General features: G+C 43.5%; 1 protein-coding gene and 1 pseudogene across 3 annotated transcripts; both read left to right on the forward strand.

Annotated features, from left to right (window-relative positions):
• The first annotated feature begins 267 nt into the window (after positions 1 to 267).
• On the forward strand, positions 268 to 6,197 carry LOC123781669 (uncharacterized). 3 transcript variants are annotated; one of them, XM_087855630.1, is made up of 4 exons: positions 268 to 307; positions 719 to 846; positions 3,983 to 5,447; positions 6,108 to 6,177. In XM_087855630.1, exons 2-3 carry the CDS (start codon positions 768 to 770, stop codon positions 5,404 to 5,406), a joined length of 1,503 nt encoding a protein of 500 aa, XP_087711756.1. In that variant the 5' UTR covers positions 268 to 307; positions 719 to 767; the 3' UTR covers positions 5,407 to 5,447; positions 6,108 to 6,177. The 3 variants fall into 3 exon arrangements, with proteins under 3 accessions (XP_087711756.1, XP_087711755.1, XP_087711754.1); XM_087855629.1 differs by lacking the exon at positions 268 to 307 and adding an exon at positions 365 to 502; XM_087855628.1 differs by lacking the exon at positions 268 to 307 and having other exon boundaries at positions 759 to 846; positions 6,108 to 6,197.
• Positions 6,198 to 9,446: 3,249 nt separating this feature from the next.
• On the forward strand, positions 9,447 to 10,578 carry LOC148107772 (ATP synthase F(0) complex subunit C2, mitochondrial pseudogene; annotated as a pseudogene).
• The last annotated feature ends 6,478 nt before the right edge of the window (positions 10,579 to 17,056 follow it).

Below are 17,056 nucleotides of genomic sequence, written 5' to 3' on the forward strand. Positions count from 1 at the left end.
TGAAGAGCTCTTTTCCTTTTTGTATCTTCTAGAACTAAACACACAGGACTCCTCTTGTTCTCTATAGGTAAATGCAGTTATCACCCTTAGTCACATTCTAGTCTTTCGAAGCCGAACACCCTAATTCAGTCCATGATCCCTTGCTTGGTATTGTTTCTAACCCACTCATTATTCTGGGCATGTTTCAATGTCACACTCCAGTGAACTCAGGAACTCACATGGATTCTGAGTAACCATAGATTTCTGAGTCTGAAGCTGCTTTGAGCCTCTTCCTGAGGGCTGCTTTCCTTTTTCAAGCATTTTTCAAGTGAGAGAACTTCTATTAGCCTGTCTTGACCCTTTGTTGTTCTTCCATTCCATGGATGGTATTTCTGTTAATTTTGCCTTTTCTGTCATGATGAATCTCTTGGCTCATTCTGTAGGAAAAAGGCCTGAAGTATTTGAGGTTTGGGCAGCATAACCAATGTTGAATAGGCTAGTGAAACAGAACCATAGTTCTCAAGTGAGTATTACAAAACGGAATACTTATAACTAATAGTTGAAGAGGATGAACAACTGTTTTAAACAACCCGACTGACTTATGATTTTCTAATGAAGAGCTTGAGCAGACCTTGAACCCAACAGGTCGAGGGAGGCCCAAGTGGCAAATCAGATATCGGTGAGAGGTGTCTATGCATGGGTTTGAAAGGTGATATCGTTCTCTTGGGTATTTATACAGGAGTGTGTCTGAGTTTCCTGCAGCATCAGGAGAGGGAGACAGAGACACCATGACTTCTACCAAGATGCTGCTGCTCTTGCTGTCCATGGCTTTGGTCGCCCTGTGCTCTGCTCAGGGCATCAGTGATGGTAAGCTGGGAGATGGGGGATCACACAAGCCTGAGGTTATGATTCATGGAAAAGGGGAAGGTTGAATTGAGCTTTCTCAGAAACTGAGTACTTTCTCTTCAGAGACTAGGTGAATAAAAGAGGAGAAAACATTACTTTTTATGTTTGATATCATTAATTATTCATGGCAACAACTTACAGTAGTGCTTATTACTCAGAGTTTACACATGAACCATGACTCTGGAAAGGGGAAAGTTGGGACCTCTAAAAGTAAGCTTTTAGGGTCTGGTTGTAGGAGGGCTTTATTAGGAATGAGTTGATGATTTAAGAGTTTAGGAGGCAAGTGTACTGAAGTGCTGGGGAGAGTCTTGGAGAGTCACCACTTGATGCCATTAGAGACATGAACAGATTTATGTTTGTTTCAGGGAAATTGGGGCAATTTCCTGTAACAAATGCTAAATATTAAAACATTTCTCTCTCTGGGCAAGAGCTTTGTGGAATAGTGAAGTCACGTTAATCTAGCCAGTAAGCTATGTGGTTTCAGGTCTCCAACTTTCTCTGTTGCAAGAAGTCACTTAATCTCTCTTCTATCTACAGTCATTCATTTCTGTAACTGATGCAGAATTGGTAAAATTGTATGAGTCTGTCACCTCTGCTTCAACACCAGTGGTCAGGACTAGGGTTGTAGTTTGGGCAATATTGCTCTATTGTATCCAAACCTCTTAGTATTCTGGCTTCTCTTAGACTCCCTACTCATTTGTAAAGGTTTTTCTCTAAATCCTTCTACAACCAATGGCTAATGATTTGGCTGACACAAATCCTCGCATTTGTAAGGGAGTTATCTCTATTGACATTCAACTAATTGGAAGCATAAAGATACTATGTAATTTAACTCAAGTACTATAGTTGCTCATAGGGTAAGTTTCCCATTGCAGCTTACTCATTTTCAGCACTAATGCTTAACGCCTTTGGTATTAAACCTTGATACCTTGGAAAGGGCCAATTTTCTCAGAGCAGATGAAATGTGAAGCCAGGATTAGTTGGACAATCTTCAAATGAGAAACACTGAAGTCAGTTTTAATGATGTGGGTGGGAATGTGCATAGAAGGGAGGATGAAGAAAGACCAGAGTCCATGGGGGAGCTAACGAATTGTAAGTCACACCACCAACGAAGTGGCAAAATTGAGCAATGGTCAACCAAAAATTTTGTGCCTTGTGGAACACCTTTATAAGTTTAATGAATTTCCCCAGCTCCTAGCTTGTCAAGGACCCTGTATTTGGGTTATGAAGTATTTCGTATGTCATTTTTTTTTTTTTGGCTCTTTCTTTGTTGAAGCTTCTTAAGAGGAAGAGCAGACACCCCAATTATTAGGTGAGTGATTTCTAAGTCAATCAACTTATTTAGACTTTTTCTTAATGGATTCAAGGAATCAGAGGGTCACAGAAATAACGCAGAATTTCGATTTTTTTTATTTTTAAATCACACGTAAGCTTCAAAATTTCCTTTTTCAACCATGATATTCTATATAGTTTATCCCTATTAGTTCCGCATCGCAGGAGGAGCACAAAGACCAAAGGGGGGAAAGAAGTTGAGCAGGAGGGAATGCGTTGCTTTGGGTTTAGGAGTTGTCTCAGATCTAGACATTGTGGTCACCCCTTTCCTTCTGAATTTTCCTTGCTTCAGTTACCTGGCCTTGGTTGTCTTTGTAAGGGCAGGCATATCAGAGGATACCTCAAAGAGTGGTTTGATTATCCACCTGCTTGACCCCATCACTGATGCAATAAAATCCAACCCTTCATAGAAACCATGGCAGGATCCTGTACTTGGTATCAAGGCTTCAAAAGTGAATGAAACATGGTTCCTACCTTTAAGGAACACAGGATCTAATGGAAGATTTGACTTGGACATAACAATGATCACTGCCCAAAAGCTGGCAAAATAAGGGATTATAGAAGCTCCAAACAGGAGAGAAAAGAGGAAACCTCATACAGGAGATGCCATGTGATCTGGACCCTGCAGAGTGGAGACATGGGCAACAGCAGAGTGAAATGCAAAGCTAAATCTATGCATATACTGTTTTCACTAATCTAGGAACGCTGAATAATCAGTCAGGATGAAGTGAATCTAGGAACATAGAGCAGGAGATGTGGGTTCATTTCATATTGTGCAGGATGTTATAAATGGCAAAGTGAATTTGTAATTTATTCCGTGGGCAACAGAGAGAGTTTTGAAAAAGCAAGTGACACACCGATTTCGCTGTCGGTCTGACAACAATGAGGAGTAAGGAGCCTGAGAGCACAGACTGTGTCCGTTAAGCTCGGAATCTTTGCATCTGACAAAAGGTGCAATTTAGTATATGGGCATTGCATAAAATATATGACAAAACCAGAAGAGAAGGATTATAAGAGAGACCCCAGGAGACGATGAAGAAATGATTGAGAGTGGATGCAAGACATGGTGAGGGATTACTTAAAATCTTTGCAAAGGGGGGAGGGGCTGGCTGATCAGTCGGTAGAGCATGGGACTCTTGATCTCAGGGTTGTGAGGTTGAGACCCACGAGGGGTGTAGAAATTCCTTAAAAACAAAATCTTCAAACCAGAAAGAGAGTTGGTGAGGGCTTGTTCTCAAGTATAGCTACCAGAAATTTGCAAAGGGAAACAATAGAAGGTAGGCTTTCTTTACAGCTTCTGTTTGCGACAGACCTCACAACTTGTAGAAGGGGATGGAAGAAAGGGCAGGTGGGTGTTCTATGATTTGCTGTACCACTGTGAAGAGTAGACACAGTGAACCTGCCTGGTGGTTTTTCCCAGATATCACGAGATATCTGGTGATTATAGATGAATTGGTGTATATCACAGCACGTTCAGAATAGATGTGAATACAGAATCAGCAGAAGCACCCCAAATACAGAGTGGGCAAACAAGACCTGCTAAGCTAAGTACATGCACTGTCACAAGGCCAGGGTCTCTGTGCCCCTTCTCCTCTGGGATTTGATTCTAGGCCCTGGTCACTACCTAACACCACAGAAACCAGCAGTGTATTTCCTCTAACTACACTGACGCTATCGTACATCCCAGACTTGCCTCCTTTCAGTTTGTGGCTAACCTATGTTTTTTTCTGATCCTTTCTGAATCTGTGTTGTCTTGCCTAAGTAGATGATGAATTATTGGAAGAGAGCCCAGAGGAATTACAAGTCCAACCTCAAGAAGAAAATGGAGATCCGAGAGGCAAACCTGGAGACAAAGGCCATGGTCCACCAAAGAAGCCTCATAACCTGGGTGTCCAGGGAGGCCCCAAAGGCCCACATGGCCCAGGTGGCCCTCAAGGACCAGGTGGCCAAGGTCGTCCAGGTGGCCTGGGTCGTCCAGTTGGCCCACAAGGACCAGCTGGCCAACAGGGACCAGGTAGCCAACAAGGACCAGGTGGACAAGGTCATCCAGGTGGCCCACAAGGACCTGGTCACCAACAAGGACCTAGTGGCCAAAATGGTTCAGGTGACCCACAAGGACCAGCTGGCCAACAAGGACCCGGTGGCCAAGGTGGTCCAGGTCGTCCACAAGGACCCGGTGGCCAAAATGGTACAGGTGACCCACAAGGACCAGGTGGCCAACAAGGACCCGGGGGCCAAGGTGGTCCTGGTCGTCCACAAGGACCCGGTGGCCAAAATGGTACAGGTGACCCACAAGGACCAGGTGGCCAACAAGGACCCGGGGGCCAAGGTGGTCCTGGTCGTCCACAAGGACCCGGTGGCCAAAATGGTTCAGGTGACCCACAAGGACCAGCAGGCCAACAAGGACCCGGTGGCCAAGGTGGTCCAGGTCGTCCACAAGGACCCGGTGGCCAAAATGGTACAGGTGACCCACAAGGACCAGCAGGCCAACAAGGACCCGGTGGCCAAGGTGGTCCAGGTCGTCCACAAGGACCCGGTGGCCAAAATGGTACCGGTGACCCACAAGGACCAGCTGGCCAACAAGGACCCGGTGGCCAAGGTGGTCCAGGTCGTCCACAAGGACCCGGTGGCCAAAATGGTACAGGTGACCCACAAGGACCAGGTGGCCAACAAGGACCCGGGGGCCAAGGTGGTCCCGGTCGTCCACAAGGACCCGGTGGCCAAAATGGTACAGGTGACCCACAAGGACCAGGTGGCCAACAAGGACCCGGGGGCCAAGGTGGTCCAGGAGCACAACAAGGACCAGGTGGCCCACAAGGACCAGGTAGCCAACAAGGACCAGGTGGCCCAGGTCATCCAGGTGGCCCACAAGGACCCGGTAGCCAACAAGGACCCAGTGGACAAGTTGGTCCCGGTCGTCCACAAGGACCCGGTGGCCAAAATGGTACAGGTGACCCACAAGGACCAGCTGGCCAACAAGGCCCCAGTGGCCAAGGTGGTCCCGGTGGTCCACAAGGACCAGCTGGTCAACAAGGACCCGGTGGCCAAGGAGGTCCAGGAGGCCAACAAGGACCAGCTGGACAACAAGGACCAGGTGGCCAAGGTCGTCCTGGTGGCCCTGGTGGCCCGGGTGCCCAGAGAGACCAACAGGGAAGAGATGAGCAGCATGGTCAGCCTGGTGGCCAGTGACAAGGAATACCAACTAAAGAGGACCTCCGCTTATGCTCTAGGTATTAAGTGCATACTTATTCCCTGATCTAGTGAATTTCTCCTTTTCAGTGTCCTCATGCTCTCTCTTGTTTCTGTTCTCTGGTCTCATTTAAGTCTTGGCTTTAATCACTCCTAAACTTCTTGTCCTTGTGGTGATTCTCCTTGCATCAGCCTTACCTATAGAAAAGTCTCCTCCATTATCAGAGCCAGTGTTCCTTCCACCCTGATCTTTTCCTTTCTTTTCTTTTCTTTTCTTTTCTTTCCTTTTCTTTTCTTTTCCTTTCCTTTCCTTTCCTTTTTCCTTTCTTTCCTTCCTTTCTTTCCCTTCCCTTCCCTTCCCTTCCCTTTCCTTTCCTTTCCTTTCCTTTCCTTTCCTTTCCTTTCCTTTCCTTTCCTTTCCTTTCCTTTCCTTTCTTTCCTCTTATATATTTTTTAAGAATGACTCCCTCATTCTTTTATTAGCCTACAGCCTTCACAATTTGTACGTTCCCATGCCTTTCCTCTCCTCTCCTCTCTTCCCTTCTCTCTATTCTCTCCTGGCCTCCTCCTCTCACATCTGCTGTTTCTTCTCTCTCTCTTAACATGATGTTTTATAATGTCTTCTACTATCTACTAGTAGAAATACACACAGATCATGTCCAAGCCCAATTAATATTTCTGTCTGAAATTCTCTTTTTTAGAAATGCATAGAGATCAAGTGGTGACCATGGAGTTTTCAGTGGTGGGAACTTGGCCTTTCCTTTCTCCGACTTCAAATCATCAATAAAGTCATCAGCATTAAAGCCCTGGCTCTTGTTTTCCTTCTAGGGCCATGGTTCCTAGTCGGGGGACAGGAAGGAGAGGTTGGGAGTTCCAAAGCCCTGAGTGGACTCCAAATATTGTTCATTGTGCGGCTTTACATAGCTCAGATTTTCATTATTTTGTGAGGGACTTAACTGCCACCAATATTCCCAAGCAAAAGAAATTTGTATTCTTGAGACCAGTAAGGGAGTTGTCCAAGTTCTGATCACCAACATGCACACCCTCTTCTTAGCTTAAACACAGAGAACATTACCTTGTGAACTCCTTTGATTTCTGGTAGTCATTCAATGAATGTGTGTTATATTATGAGGTGAGGGTGTGTGGAAAAGGGAACACTGAGCGCTGTTGCTGGGAATGCAAACTGGTGCGGCCACTAGAAGCAAGCAAGAGTATGGACGTTCCTCAAAGACTGAACACTAGAGCGACAATACAGTGCAACAAGTCTACTTCTTGGTATTCCCCCAAAGAAAAGGAAAATGGTATTTTGATAAGGCATATGCATCCGTCAAGTTCACTGCAGCATTCTTTACCATAGCCAAGATATGGAGGCAGCCTAAGTATGCATGGATACATGAATGGCTAAAGACGATGTGGTGTGTAGACATAGTGGAACATTTCTCGGTGATGGAAATGAAGGAAATCTTGCCCTGTGCAACAACACAGATGGATCTAGAGAGTACAGTGCTAAGGGAAAGAAGTCAGTCTGAGAAAGACAAATACCATGTGATTTGATACACCTGTGGGAGCTAAAACCAAAACAAAAGAGCCAACAACACAAAACAGACACAGAGTCATAGATACAGAGAACTAATTATCCAGTGGTGTTGGAAGGCGGGGGGGGGGGGGGATGTGCAAATGAGACGAAAACGCAGGTGAAAAGGTACAAACATACATTTATAGAATCAATAAAATACGGGGATACTACCTACACTCAAGGAACACAGGAATGCAGGTAGTAATACCTAGCAAAGTTCTATCGATAGATGGTAGCTGGCTTTTCCAGGTGATCCTTCAAAATGTGTATAAATGTTGAATCACTCCGTTGTATACCTGAAGCTCCTATAATATTATATGTCAACAGAGCTTCAATATTTTTCAAAAGAGAAAATTAACCAGAAAAGAAATAAACATGAATCGGGAAAAGTAGGACACACGAATGTTCACGGGGAGAATGAAGTGACCATCGGAGCAGAGACTGGGGTGATGTGGTAGAAGCTAAGGAACACCAAAGATTGCCAGCAAGCCAGGTGTTGCTGGGTGAAAGACCTGGAAGAGATTCTTCCCGAGAGCCGTCAGACAGCACCAACACCTTGTCCTTAGACTTCTGGTCTCCAGGGCTGGGAGGACATGCACTTCTGTTCTTTAAGCCACTTGCTTTGTAGTACTTTGTTACAGCGACCCTTTCCAACTAACCCAGTGAGAAAATCTACTTACCAGAATTTTTCAGTGAAGGGGGGATACTTGGACTAATGACAAGACACCTGTTCCAAACACCTTGGAAGCTTCTGAGTGGAGAACACCAGAAGGAGGTTGTACAGGGGAGCGCCCTCAGTCGATGGCCCTAGGAACTGTGCTTCACCTCGACGTTCTTGTTTCTCTGAGAGTCCAAACTGGATAATACCTGTGGACACTCACGCATGTATTGAAGGTGTCCCCAAGAGGCTGACTAGAGCATTAGGTGAGGATAAAGAAGGTTCTAGTGGACATGTGTATCAAGAATATAAGAAGTTTGCTCTTAGCAGTAGCATGAATGAATAATTTACAGGTCAGGAGAACAGACACCATGGAAACATGTACAATTCTGTTTATTCTCACACACCCTTCAGGTCTGAAATCAGACCTAGAGCTGACCTCTTCAGAAGCCAAATTCATCTCTGGTAGTTCGCATTCTCAGGACCCTCTTAGACTTGGCATACAATTTCGGAAGGGGTGTGACTATCTTATAGATGGAGTTGGGTACATTTCACAATGCAAAATGTTTTAAGACGTATAAACCCAAGGCTGGAAATATTTGAAAGTGACTTGGGTGAAGACTCAAGAAAAAAGGAGCAGCTTTCAGTTTACCATCGAGCAGGGAAGGAGGCCCCGCGGTGATCTTTTCCCATTTTCCATCCTTTACTGAAAGCACTGGGGAAAAAGAAGTGTAAAAGACAAACACCAGCCGGCCTCCTAATAACACAAGGTACTAAAGATAATTGACAATAACTTACTAGATGATGGTTGCTCTCATTTCAATCCACATACTAGGCTGCAAAGCTCACAGTGTTATATGCAAATCAATACCCTATTGCATAATACAAGACTAATGAATAGGCAGGGACATTTACAAGTGTCCCATTTAGTGTCATGCTTTGTTTTCAGAAAGAGATCCCCAAACTTGGCTTTCCTAGTTAAAAGCTGCATGCCTAGCAGTATTATCTTCAGTTGAGAGCTCTACTCCCCAATTCTTCACCCCTAATATCCTTCAAAAGAATGGTTTCCCACCCCAGCAGAAGCAACTTCCAGTTTGCTCGCGTGACAATGAATCGAGGAGGTAGTCGCCCACCTAAAACAAAACGTTATGTTAAAAGTTATACCCCAGTCTGAGGTATTTGCAAAGAAACGATCATGTGACTCCCACTCTCCAAAAATTTCTTGGTTGCCCACATTATTGATCACAGATTCACTTTGACATTCACAATGTTCTTCATAATCTGGAACTAGCCCACAACTCCAGCTTTATCTTCCTATCTTCTCCGCAATCTCACTGGATCATTCCGTGTTCCTAGACCGTTGAAAATATAATGCTACATGCATAGATTGAGCCATGCCTTCTACTCTGCTTTCTTCCTCACTGCTCTGCAGAGTCCAGATCCCATGGCACCTCCTGTAGGACGCCCTCTTTCTCTCCCATGCTTTGCACTTCCGTAATTCCTTCTTTTGACACTTTTCTGGTAGTGCTCATCATTATGAGAAAGCTAAATCTTCCATTAGATCTTACATTCCTTAAGGACAGGAACAAGGTTTCACCATCCTCAGTGCCAAGAATAATGCTATTTAAATAGTGGAAAAGACACCGCCAATGTTGTTGTTTTGCATACTGTTGACTTTGGGGGCTTAATTATATGATTCTACCTGAACAGAGAAATGGTCCCTAAAGATGAAATTCTTCTGCCATACCAGGCAACACCTTTCTAGCAGGTTGAGAAGAGCCTTTTTTTCCAGTCCCTCTTCAAGGCATGTCACAGGAGGATTCTACTACCCAGGCAGTTTTGAAGCATAGAGGTGGGTATTTGCACGCAACTTTTAATCACGTGTATCAATCTTTACCATACCAAAGTTAAATACCGAATCATCTTATGCTTTCTTAGATCCTTAGAAACTTAGAAATCCTGATTCGATGTGGAGAAGAACATCCCTCACACACAGTGATGATGGGCCTGAATGAGACTCACGAGGGGTTACCTGTACATAGTTTGTCTTCTGAAACAAAGTTAGATGGTTGGTCCCAAAGGAGACAGAGAGACTACGGTGTTCACTAGTGTCTTCCCAGGGAGCCAAGAAGAAGACTGATCCCAAACTGGACCATGTATACCTCACTAGGCAAGAACTGCTTTTAGCAGAAGTCAAACCTATGTGTATTTCAACTCGTTGGCACCCAGTTAGTACCTGTCTTTGAGAGGCTGAAGACAAAAGTTTGCAGCTCTGTCTTCTCTGCACTCGGAGTTGTTCTCCTACCCCGCATCCCCTGGATGTGTTGGCCTGTGCAAAGTTGGTCTGTACGGCCTTCTAGGTCAGTAGTACCTCTCAGCTCTTGGGACGATCCCTTTCTGCAGTGGTGCTAATCCCACCAGAGACACTGAGAGATGAGAGCCTCAGCAGCTTGGCAGCCCCATGTCCCCTGACCTCACTGAGTCCCAACCCCAGCTGCTGAACTATGGCCATTTCAAGGGTCATTGACATAGCAGCCAAGTTCGGTGGGCCTAGTTCAGTGCCATGGTGGGGGTGGTTGCCTCTCGGGCTACGCTTGGGGCTGTGTTTGGGAGCCTCACCACTGGTTATGCCAGGAACCTGCCTCTGAAGCAAAGGCTCTTCTCCTACGTCATTCTGGACTTTACGCTTTCAGAGGCCAAGGGGCTCTTTTGCCTTGTCTCTGGTGGCTTCTCTCATCCTCTGTGCCTTGGGAAGGAGTGGTCTCCACCTCCCGTGGGTCTTTCTTCCAGGTCTCCTCTGGCCCGTATATTCCTTTTCCTATACCTCCCCGGTAGCTTGAGGAAAGTGGTTGGCTCAGGATTTCACAGAGGGCAGACAAATAAATACGGTATTAAGAAAATCAAACCTGGCCGATGTCTATTAGATGACAGTTTCTAGTGACCCAAATCTTAAGAAATGTCAGCACTGCATTCCGACAGAGGCTAAGCACATCTATCGCAATTTTTTTCCTTAGAAGGAGGTAGGTAACCACAGCAGTGTATGGGGGCCCTCTGGAGTCACTGAAGGGTTTGTCCCACCTACATGTCCACTCTCCCTGGAAGATCACGGTGGCATTGTTGTTACTCTGGTATTACCGTCCCGTCCTACGTGCTATTGACAAACTCTCAAAATAGCAAATTCTCTCTCTTTCCCCAGCTCACCATTAATCTGTCAACTGAGTGAATTCACTTTGGGGAGGACTGAATTTGGGGAAACGTGTACCATGGAAACCTGACAAGGTCGATCTTCAAAGGGACCCAGCCTCCTCTTCTGTCAATGAAGGGATGTGGCTAAGTGTTGGCAGCTTGAGAAGTAATAGTGTTTTACTATTAGAATAGCTTCTTAGAATTTTTTTTTCTTACCTACTCCAAGAAGCACCTAACTTATGAGTCTCTCTCTCTCAGAATCCTAGGATTACCATTACTCTATTGCTGACTGCAGATTCCTGCAGATCAGTACACGATGAATAGCACTCTGGCTGGCTTTGCTGCTCCATATGCTGATGAGAGTTCAGTGCTACAACAGACCATTCCAATGTACTCACGAATAAAAGGAGCCCGGGTTGCTGGCAGCCTCTCCCATCAGCCAATTGTGGCCTACAGAGGACTTCCCGTCACGGAGTTCTCAGTGTTGCGAGTGTTCCCCTTACCAGAGCATTCCTTGTTGCCTCCGTGAACAAGATATCTTCAGGGATCCGCTGCAGAAAATAGATGGTTGTCTCTTGGGTCTTATGTCGTAATCCTTCTGGCCTTATCATCTCCCCAAACTTTCTCATCCGTTTTAATGCTATGTCAAGGGACTTGCAGGAAGTCTACCTTATATATGGGGCGAGCATTGTGTCCAACTTTCGTGGAGCTCTCCCAGTGGAATATTAGGGCAGGATTTATGTGCCTTTGCCAGAATATGAGCCATACATCATTATTTAGGGCCCTCAGCTCGATAACTTCTCCATACCCAGACTGAATATAGAGAACCTTTTGATCCATCACCCTCAAGACCCATTTCCACCATCTGTTAGCAATATGTGTCCGTATTAGCCTGTATTGTTTTGTTTTGTTTTGTTTTTTAGAATGGACCTTTCATCTACCTTAGTGGGCTGTGTTGAAACTTCGTCCTGAAGTAATGAGGAGTGGTAGGGCATTTCTTGTGGAGAAGCAATGTCACCTTCCCTCAAATTAATTGAACAATTTCAGGAGTGAGGAGGCTCTCAGAGCCTGCCCTTGTAGGTTGTAGGGGTTTGCTCTTGGTGGCCCTGTAGGTTCCAGGGAATCTGGAGGTTTCATAGTTTCATGTTCACCCACCTACATATGCCTCTCTCAGGTTTGAGGGTTCCACCTTGTAATGTCAGAGATAAAGTTTGTGACATCATTGCTCCAGCTGGTACTACACCTCTCCTATATTATTATGCTCCTCTCCACTGAATTGTTTCAGTTTGCATGCACCCACTGTATCATTCCACTTAAAAACAAAACCAACGATAGCACTAAAATTCTGCCTTGCTCCCATGCTCCATTCTCTACTCTCCTTAATAAAAATGTTCACGAAAAAATGATACACTCCCCATGTCTCTGCTTTTTCTTAATCCATTCCCTCCTTAACCTCTCCCACCGAATCTGACTTCTGCCCCTACACCTCACTAACATTGCTCTAGTGGGGTCATCTATTACATCCACGTTCCCACTTCCAATGGTTATGTTGTTATATCAGTTTTCCTCTTTTCCTCACTGCATTGGAAACCTGATCTCCCTGTCCACCTAACACAATGACATCTCTTATTTCCATTCCGCTACACATTTCTTTGCTTTTTTTTTTTTTTTTTACCTTCCTAAGAGCTCTTGCTTTTTTTCTTCTACTGGGATTTCTTTGTATTTACCCTCTAACTATTTGAATATCTCAGGTTTCAGAACTGCTGTCACTTCTCTAGAACTTTTTTACATCATCCCATTTATATGTTGATGACTTCCAAGTGTGTACCTGTTATTTCCATCCTTAGCAAAAGATTCATCTACTCAGTTGTCGATTAAGCATTTCCACTTGGTTGTTTCATAGATCTCCGAAACATAATATGTTAATAAAAACCATAAGGAGTTTTGATTCTTGTTCTCCCGTCCCTCATCAACATTTGCCACTCAACCGTACATAGCACTGTAGTCTCAATGGCTACAGTACGAAGGTTCCCAAAGGTTTTTGAATCTGCTCCTTCTTCCACTCCTTCCCGGTATCTAATGGAGTAAAAGGACCTATCAGCTTTACCTAGACAATATGTGGAATTCACCCATTGAACGATGCCCTAACTCTACAACCACCATCCAAAAGTGAGCCACTATTATTTCTCTTCAGGTCCGCTTACTACACCATAACTTATTAGCTGGACACTTCATTGAGCTCCTCCCCATTCCAACAAATACTGTATCCATTCTTCTTATAACCAAAGTAAACTTAAATCTATATATCAATCAATCAGAAAAATCTTTCCCTTAAGAAGTTAGCAGGGATCTTGTGCTATCCCTGTGTATTCTCACTCAGAGTGTGGAATGCAAACTTCTTGTCTTTTTAACACTTTGTAAACATCGTCTAGAGTTGGCTTAAAAATTCCTCTTTCTATTAGTTTCTGAGAAACCTCTGAATTTCCAGTTCCTTTATGAATCTCGTGCTGCTAGCATCACAATATTCAATGGGGTCTGGGTCCTTCCACGCTATGTTTCTTTAAGATTTATTTCTTTATTTTAGACAGAGACAGAGAGAGAGCACATTAGCAAGTGGGAGCTGCTGAGGGAGAGAAAGAGGGAGAGAATCTCAAGCAGGCTCCCAGCTGAGCCCACAGCCCCACAAGGTGGCTTGATCCCATGACTTTGAGACCACGACCTGATCCGAAATCAAGAGTCATAGTCTTAACCACTGAGCCCCCCAGGCACTCCCACAACATTTTTCTTCAAGCAGGACTCTCTTATTTGTAATAGGGAAGTCTAAGCAACCTTAGACTTCATTCAAATCTTCTGCTTTGAAAGTTGTATGTCTTCATCCCCAACAGGAGCCCCAAACCTGTTAACCCTCAATGACCATGTCTGTCACTGTTACTTCCTAGAAGTGCAATTCTTTAGGCCCATGAATCCTATCCCCTAGAGGAGGCTTCTTTCTTGCCCCCAAGTTTACCACAGCTGGAGAATTACCCTTATCTTATGCTTTTAACTTTTTTTTTTGAGGACTATTTTGTATACAGTATAGACTATAGATCTTCATTGTAAAGTTTGATAAAATTTTACATACGAATATGGTTGTTTAACTACATCCCCAGTGAAGCTAAAGGACTTGTCCCTTGAATCTTGAATTAAGCTCTTGGTAGTTTGGAGGAAAGCCAGTGTCCCCAGGTCTAGGTGAGAAACAGTAGATCCCTTTCTGTAAGCTCTCTCCTTTCCCCTACGACGTTTTCTTCTAGCTTCTCACTTTCTCAGGCTTGAGTAAATTGTACCACCTCAGGAGCAGCAAAAACTATTTCTGTTTCAATTCCTATCCCTAAGAAGTAGACTAGGTTTCTAATGTTTTTGTTTTTGTTTTCTTTTCTTTTCTTTTTTCTTCTTTCTTTTCTTTTCTTTTCTTTTCTTTTCTTTCCATTCCTTTCCTTTCCTTTCCTTTTCTTTTTTTTTTCCAGATATGCCTCTATTTTTCTTTTCTCAAGGATATTTAACTTAATTATTTTAATTCCATTTCCGTGTTGGTTAATGAAGATGAGAATCCTTTCTTATGTTCTGGGCATTTGTATTTGCTTTTTTGTGAAGCGTCTGCTCAAATCCTTTACCTGTTACTATATGGGTATTTTCATTTTTCTTACTGATTTGAAGGCGTTTTCTCTAACCTCTGGATACAAGCGCTCCTAAAAGACTTGCATAGCAAATATCTTTACTTTTTGTTTTATGGTTAGGGCTTATGGCCCTGTCAATTGATGTTTTATGACTTCTAGGTAACATTTCACAATTTTTGTCTGTATACAGTAACCAAAATGTGTATACAATTCCCAAAAGGCTGTAATGGTCACTTAGCCGTTTTGAAATGAGAGACACAGCACAGTTAATCAGCCTTTCTATTCAAGGAAGCACACAGATAGGGCCAAAGACCCCCAAATCATCGATAGTGCTGCTTACTGCAAATTGTCCTAAATATATATGGCACGTAGAAAGAAAGCATTCTTGGGCGTTAAGACCCAACTTTCCTTCTCATTGTTCTTCCCTAGGGAGTAATCTGAACGTGGAAGAATCATTAAAACACACTGGGCTTTACTTCTAGTTCTTCATATTGAGATTAAAAATTCTAGAAAAATTGTTCTCTAACATTAGTTTTAACTTCATTGTTTTATGATAAAATGTAGAGTGACAAAGTTGATTTAGAGATTTATGGTTTAAAGGAGAAAACAAAAGAATTACATCTTGTTGGAGAAAACTAGGTTTATTTTGTCATAGGTACATTTATTGACATATATCAGAAACAATATTGTTTTATGAACACCACACAAGCGGTAGAAATCCGTTTAGAAAATACGTTTGATTATCCACGTGGATAAAGTGTGCTGTTCTTTCTCAAATATGCACACCACATGGTGCCCTTGGAGGAGGTGCATTTCAGGAGAGGGAACTTTGAGGATTCAGGTTTGAAATGGAAGAGTCCCATCCTCACCAAGGTTCCCATTCCTAAGGCCCCAACACGTTTTTTCTTATTCTTATGTGTTCTTTAGGATCGGTCTTAGAGACACAGGGTGTTAAGCCAGGCTACTGATTTCCCCCTTCTTCTATTCCTGGTTTTATCTATTCCGTTTATAGTGCTGGGTTGTGAACTAAACAGCCCTTAAAACTTTCTACAATAAAACTCCAAAAATCTCTTTATCCAAATCGTGTCAGATTCAGGGAGAGAACCACAGCTCCGTTTTTGAAACTTTTCTTCAGACACATGAGGCGGAGGGTGCCTGGCTGCCTCAGTCCAAAGAGCGTGTGACTCTTGATCTGGGGTGTGAGTTTGAGCCCCACATTGGGTACAGGGATTACTTAAATAAAGGAAGAAATAAATAAATAAATAAACAAATGAACGACGGAACTTAAAAAAAAAGGGGAGGTAGATAGTCTGAAATACCTGTTAGGAAAGCTGTGGGGATTTGTATAGGAAGAGTAGGAAGTTTAACAAACCACAAATCGCTTGTCTTTTTTTCTTTTTTCTTTTTTTACTATAGTTGATCACCATGTGTCGTTGGACAATTCTGAGCTTCAGTCTCTTTACCCCATTAAATGGGGAACATTTCACGGAGCTTTTGTGGTTTTTACAAGGCCTTAAGGAGAGAGCAGGGCCTTGCACATAGTAGCTGCTTAATATATGCTAGTTTTCTTTTCTTTACTATTTTCCAGCTTATCTTATATTCATTGTTAAGTAATTCAGGTACCCTTTACAACCAGAGTAAGAGCTAGATGCTTAGGGTTTTGAAATTGGACCGCCTGAGTCCCACTAATCCTTCGCTGTGTGACCTTGGACAGGTCTTACTGTTCTTATTTGAAAATGAGAACAATAATAGTACATATGACATTTTGGTAGGGATTGAATGAGATAAGCTTATACAGTCCTTTGCACCGTATACGCCCCACGTAAATGCTTAATACCTGTTGCTGTTTGAAACAGCAAAGAAAATGAAAAGGTTGAAATAGATATTTGTATTAAGCTGTAAGACAGCCATAGGAATTCACCTAAAGGGCCCATCAATATAAAAATGCAGAATTTAACAAAGGGCAGTAGTGAAAGCACAATGTGGAATTGGTCCGTGTTGATCATCACTGTTGCTCAGCTACCTGCTGGGCCTACTTTTGTGAGACTTTAAAGATACCGTAAAGTGCATATGGTCACTGATCTCGAAAGCTACTTGGGTCACCCCTGCAGTTACCCCACTATCCTACCACCAGCAGCCCACCTCAGCCAGTACTGACACGCCTTGACACTGACTATCCTGTTTAATAATTTCTGCCCTTACCTTGTATAAAAGACAGAAATAAAAGGACAGGTAGCTGTGTAGGGACCAAGGACAGGCCACCCCAAGGTGAAAATCCTTAGCATGAAGATGATTTTTGAGTTAGAAAGCAACCAAAATCCAGCCGGTTCACGGATAGCTCTTCACCTCTCCCTCAACGGTAAAGAGAAATTGTATTTCTCCAGGAAGAGAATCAAAGATAACGACATAACTAAGTATGGAAGACGCAGAAGAAGCTAACAAGTCCTGTTGCATCCGAGTCCTCCCTGTCCCATTGTTTCTGAATGAGCCAAGATTTGTTTATCAAACGGCTCCTCTTTCTCATCTTCCTGTAAATTGAATTCTCTCCCTTTGAAGTTTCAGATGCCTACTCCCTTC

This window comes from Ursus americanus, chromosome 25 (assembly GCF_024610735.1).
Source record: "Ursus americanus isolate L20-20 chromosome 25, mUrsAme1.1.p, whole genome shotgun sequence".
NCBI lineage: Eukaryota > Metazoa > Chordata > Mammalia > Carnivora > Ursidae > Ursus > Ursus americanus.